We start from the raw sequence: 6,000 nt of genomic DNA on the forward strand, positions 1-6,000 counted from the left end.
ATGCTATTACAGTTGTCCAATTTTCCCCGCTTTATTCCCCTCCACCCTGCACACCCCCTCCCACCTGCATGCTCACCCCCCTTAGTTCATGTCCATGGGTCATACATGTAAGTTCTTTGGCTTCTCCATTTCCTATACTATTCTTAACCTCCCCCTGTCTGTTTTGTACTTACCATTTATACTTCTTATTCCCTGTACCTTTCCCCTACCTCCCATTCCCCTATGATAACCCTCCATGTGAGCTCCATTTCTGTGATTCTGTTCCTGTTCCAGTTGTTTGCTTTTTTTAAATATTTTTTATTTTTAGGCTCGGTTGTTAATAGCTGTGAGTTTGTTGTCATTTTACTGTTTATATCTTTGATCTTCTTTTTCTTAGGTAAGTCCCTTTAACATTTTATATAATAAGGGCTCGGTGATGATGAACTCCTTTAACTTGACCTTCTCTGTGAAGCACTCTATCTGCCCTTCCATTCTAAATGATAGATTTGCTGGATAGAGGATGTAGGTCCTTGCCTTTCATGACTTGGAATACTTCTTTCCAGCCCCTTCTTGCCTGTAGAGTTTCTTTTGAGAAATCAGCTGATAGTCTTATGGGAACTCATTTGTAGGTAACTGTCTCCTTTCCTCTTGCTGCTTTTAAGATTCTCTCCTTATCTTTCGTCTTGAGTAACGTAATTATGATGTGCCTTGGTGTGTTCCTCCTTGGGTCCAACTTCTTCGGGACTCTCTGAGATTCCTGGACTTCCTGAAAGTCTATTTCCTTTGCCAGATTGGGGAAGTTCTCCTTCATTATTTTTTCAAATAAGTTTTCAATTTCTTGCTGTTCCTCTTCTCCTTCTGGCACCCCTGTGATTTGGATGTGGGAACGTTTAAGGGTGTCCTGGAGGTTCCAAAGCCTCTCCTTATTTTTTTGAATTCTTGTTTCTTCATTCTTGTCTGGTTAAATGTTTCCTTCTTCCTTCTGCTCCAAACCGTTGATTTGAGTCCTGGTTTCCTTCCCGTCACTGTTGGTTCCCTGTAGACTTTTCTTTATTTCACATAATGTGACCTTCATTGCTGCCTGGGTCTTTTTTATGCTCTTGAAGTACCCAGTGAGTTCCTGGACCACCCTGATAACCAGTGTTTTGAACTGTATATCCAATAGGTTGGCTATCTCTTCATCGCTTAGTTGTAGTTTTTCTGGAGCTTTGAACTGTTCTTTCATTTGGGCCTTTTTTTTTTTTTTTGTCTGTGTGTCTGTTATATAGTAAGGTGCGGAGCCTTAGGTGTTCACCAGAGTGGGGCAATCCATGTCACTGTGTTATGACGCTGTATGTGGGGAAGGGGCCCAGGAAGGGACAGTGCCACTTGCTCAGCTTTCAGTCACTTCTCCCCACTACCCACAAGCAAACTGTATCCTTCTGGTGCTGATTCCCGGGTGGGTGGGTTTGTGTACGTTCTAGGACCCTGTTGGTCTCTCCAATGAACTCTCCTGGGAAGCTGAGAGTTTCTCCCGCTGCCGCCTCAACCCCCACAGGTTTTGTTCAGTCAGAGGTTTTGAGGCTTTATTTCCCTGCACTGAAATTGTGTGGTCCCTGGATTGTGTGGTCTATCTCGCTCCTTAGTTGTTCCTCCCAGTTTATCTGCATGCGAATGTGGGACCACCTGCTCCACAAGCTGCCACCTTGCCTCAAGTCCTCTCCACCCAGCTGCCCGTCTCACCCCCTCCTACTGGTCTGGATGAATGTTTCTTCTCTATCTCCTTGATTGTTGGACTTCCATACAGTTCAACAGTCTGTCAGTTCTGGTTGTTTTTTGTTTTTAAATGTGTTGTTGTCCTTCTTTTGGTTGTGCAAGGAGGCACAGTGTGTCTACATACGTCTCCATCTTGGCTGTAAGTCTAATCTGGAATCTTCTGAATTTGCTCCTCATTTAAAATTTTAGGACATATATTTATACATATCCCATTCTAAGCACTGTATAATCTGATTCCCATGCATATCTCAGGAAAAGAATTCCGTGGCTCAGGTAGCCCCCGGTTCTTCCCAGTAATCCATGCTCGGCTGGCAGGCCTCCCTCGGTTCCCAGCACCATCAGCTGTGTTGCTGGGATCCCCAGTTCTCAATCCAAACCTGCACAGCACCTTCTCCTGGGGGGCCACCAACAAGAGTCCTTTCACCCCTTTCCTTCCTGCAGTGTCTCTCCTGCATTCTTCCAAACTGCTAAGAGAGCGAGCTCTGCATCGCTGCCACATCTTGCATTCCAGCTTCCTAAGCTGCGGCAAAGGGAGCCCCAAAGCCATGTGGTTCTCCCTCTCACCAGAGCTGCCTGGGTCCCCATCTTCTCCAAAGCTGCATGGTTCCAGGATATGCTATTCTAAGAAGTACAGACATTATCGTTTAGGGCACCAAAGGATTTTAAGAAAATGAGATTTGCATTTCAGAAAGAGTATCCCCAGATAGTAGTATAGACAGTATAGTTTCTAGAAAGGAAGAAAACATTTATGAAACAGACTACTGAAAAGATTATTATAATAGATTAGGTGGATAATGAGGGTCCCAAAACAGGGCATTCACAATGGAAGCTCATTTATTTAAGTTTATATGAAGCATCTGCTAGTATTTTTAAAGTAAAATCAACAACACTTGGTGATAATTTGGAAGTTGGGGATGGGGAGGAAGGGGATGACCCCCAGGTTTTTGACTTGAGGCGACAGCGTGGTTAAGATGAATAGAAATGCAAACACAAGAAGAGGAACCGTTTGGAGGGAGGGCCAAGAGTTTTAGACATGTTTTGACAACACCGAACTGACATCCGTGACTCTAGGTTCTCTTCTCTTCACACTGCTACTACACTAAACTTGCAAAACACCTCATCCTACTTGGGAATATATGCCACCCCCTTAGTATTTAGCACATTAAACTATTTGTCTTTCAAGAGCCTTCAAGGCCTGGTCACTCTAGGTATACAAGCTTATTTCTTGCCACAATATTCCTAAATATTCACCTTCCTCTACCCCGCTCATCTTGCTGACCTCTCCACTGCCCATGCCCAAATTGTCCTGGGTTGTCCAATCGCCTGGAAGGATGTTCTTCCATCCCCCTATCTAAAGCTTACTTACCATTGTAAGCGCTTCAGCCATCATCCCGACCCACCCCCAAAACCTATGTTTATAGCCACATCACATATTTCTAATACAGTATATCCCAACATACTGTGCCCTGCACATTAATTTGATATTCCCAAGTAGACAAAAGCCTACATCTTTGAAGGGAAAGAGAGCGCCTCTTATTTCCATTTTCTCATAGCATGGGGTAAGTCCAAAAGCTTTTGTTAACGAAACGATAATGGGAATTTAGTCCTATGTCTTTTAAACAATTAGTAACCTAACAGTTGAAACTGTCCCAATACTTTAAGGCTTGTCATTCTACCATTCCAAAACTCAAAAATTCAGTTTACGCTGTTTACTTCCCACTCACCCTGTGAAAAGTGCCAAACCATCATAAAATACCCCCCATGGCAGGGTGGGTGCAGGCGGAAGGCCAGTCCTGCCTCTGGCTCACTCAGCGTGACTTCTTCTTGCATGTTCTTTATAACCTATCCTCAGTTTCCCTAGCAACTCTCACGCCCTCCACTTCCCTGCAGTCTGCTCTCCAACCACACTGAATTTAAGCAACCACAGAACGCGCCTTGCTTTTCCATACCCTAAGTGCTCTTTGCCTGCTTCCCTTTGACTTTCCTTTTTTCACCTGTCAAATTCCTAACCATCCTTTAGTACCCTTAAATATACGTCACCTCCTCCTGGGAACCTTCCCCAGCTTCCCTAAAGATGGTCATTCCCTCTTTCTTACCCTGATGAATTATTTGTTGACACATTCTCCATCCTACATCTTTAGCTTTTGGAACCAGGACTGTTTTATTCTGACATTCCCAACACTGTGCCTGACACTCAATGAGTCTCCAGTAAACAAAAGTCGGTAACCCAAACTCCAGGACACCCATAATAGTACTAGGGCCTCTCGACAACCTTTAAGTTCTCCATCAAGACTTGTAAAGGCCATGCCCTCTGCAATACTCTGAAACTGCAGAAAACATGAATTTGAGTCAAAGGAAAATTCTTGCAAATGCTGAATAGACCGGGAGGTCGCTGAACAGAACGTGCTTTCCAGGCACACTTTCAGCTCGTATATAAAAGTCATCGACATGCTGCTGCTTCTGGAAATCGTTTTTCCTACAATTTCTGGGGCTACGGCTAGTCACGCTAAATATCACCTACCCTTAATAGCGTTCATACTCCCTTCAGAGACTTTTAAATCAATTGCCTCACAGTCCTCACCACGTACAAGTCTTTGGGGACCGTAAAAGCAAAGATGACAAGGTTCTTAGGGCTCACCAAGCCTCGCTCCCACATCACTCCGTTAAAATTCAGGAAGCAGCAGTTGCATAAGTCAGTCCTGGGCCGCTTACCTTCCACGATGGACACAACGATGAGCAGAGGGTCGGACTTGGAGACCATGGCTGCGGTCTGCGGCCGGCAGGCAGGGTCTGCTGGACGGAAGGGGTCCCCAGCTGAGTTTCGGGCAGCCTGCGACCCCCGGCGGGGCTGCCGGCGCGACTCCCACCGCCCGCTCCCGGCCCCAGCTCCGCGGCCGGGTCCCGCCGCAGCCCGCCGCGATCCCGGCTCCCCGACCCCGGGCCGCCAGCCCAGCACCCAGCCCCGCCCGGATTCCAGGCAAAATGCCGCTCCGCCACCCGGCCGGGCCAGTCTGCAACGAGAGGCGAGCCCGCCGCCCAAGGACCTTTTGCCGCCCGCGTAGCCGCTTTTCAAACGCCCGGGCAGCCACCGCCGCGGCCCTCCGCTTCCGCCTAGCAACCAGGCCCGCAGGCCCAGAGCCGCGGCGAGGCCGGAGGACAAAGGGTGATAGAGACCAGGGCAGATGGGGATAGAACGCCCCTCGGCCCGCTTCGCCTCCCGCCCTTTTACGCTCGGCCCCACAGCCCCTGGGAGCCGACTAGTCCATACCGCACAGCGCCCTCTGCTAGCCGGACGGGGGAAGGCGGGCGGTGGGGGCGCCGCGGCCGCGGGGGGCGGGGGTGGGGGGCCAGCTGCACAGGCGCACTGCTGCAGTAAAGGCTTCCAGAAGTTCCCTGAGGAATAGCGGGGGTGTTGTGTGTTCTCTGCGTTACGCTCTGGACAAAACCTGGGAAATATAGCAATAAAGATTTTTTTAGAAATCTCGCTGGTTTCAAGCCCTACTGTTAGAACGGTTTAAAGATCAAATCACAGAAAGATAATGAGTTAAGTCTGAGTTCTAAAATTGTCCTGGCACAGCACCTCAAGTTTGTGCGCTTTGCAAACAAGTAGCGTCAATACGGTAATTACTGTAACTGGTGGCGGTGACGTAAGCTCTCCGAGAATTTCCTGTACAGGAAAAATTACCCTAAAACGAAAACATCGTCACGTGGGCAGAAAAATTAAAGGTATATACGTTCGGCTACTCTGTGACCAGAAAGTAACGCATGAGCAAAAGCAAGACCAAAAATTAAACAAGGCATCCAAATGCTGTGAACCGACATTTTTTTCTCCAATGGAAAGACTACATCAGATCAGGATTTGGGACCCACCTCTGCCAGTTACATGTTGGGCGACCTTAGGCAAGCCATTTTACCTCCTTGAGCGTCAGTCTCAGCTATCCTGTAGTAGTATACATGAAACCCTAGCTCAGCACTTAAATGTAGTAAATTCCATTTAGTTATTATATTTTAATGTGAACAATCTTAGAACTTAAGTGAAAGAAGTAGGAACTGCCATCAATACAACTGGTTTTGCTTTAGAATATCCAGCAGGGCTCAAAATCTAGATTTTAAACCATAACTCAATACCAGAGAGTAACTTTAGTCAGAAAAAATCTGACAAATCATTAAAATTAACTAAGAAATTCTTTCACATAGTAAAATTTCACATAGATTCCTTTCCTGGATTCCCCAACCCCCTTAAAAAAAAATAACCACTATTACTGT

General features: G+C 46.7%; 1 protein-coding gene across 5 annotated transcripts in view; it reads right to left on the reverse strand.

Moving 5' to 3' along the window:
- CEP120 (centrosomal protein 120) overlaps positions 1–5,073 on the reverse strand; it is a 75,387-nt gene extending 70,314 nt beyond the window's left edge. For 3 of the 5 annotated variants that reach the window (XM_053910716.2, XM_053910713.2, XM_053910706.2), the window contains exons 1-2: positions 4,779–4,991; positions 4,447–4,524 (exon numbers count right to left, since the gene is read on the reverse strand). In XM_053910716.2, coding sequence (XP_053766691.1) covers positions 4,447–4,495 — 49 coding nt within the window. In that variant the 5' untranslated portion in view covers positions 4,496–4,524; positions 4,779–4,991. The other 2 variants (XM_045204473.2, XM_053910710.2) reach the window with 2 other exon arrangements.
- Between the last annotated feature and the right edge of the window lie 927 nt (positions 5,074–6,000).

The sequence above is a fragment of the Desmodus rotundus genome, chromosome 1, assembly GCF_022682495.2.
Source record: "Desmodus rotundus isolate HL8 chromosome 1, HLdesRot8A.1, whole genome shotgun sequence".
NCBI lineage: Eukaryota > Metazoa > Chordata > Mammalia > Chiroptera > Phyllostomidae > Desmodus > Desmodus rotundus.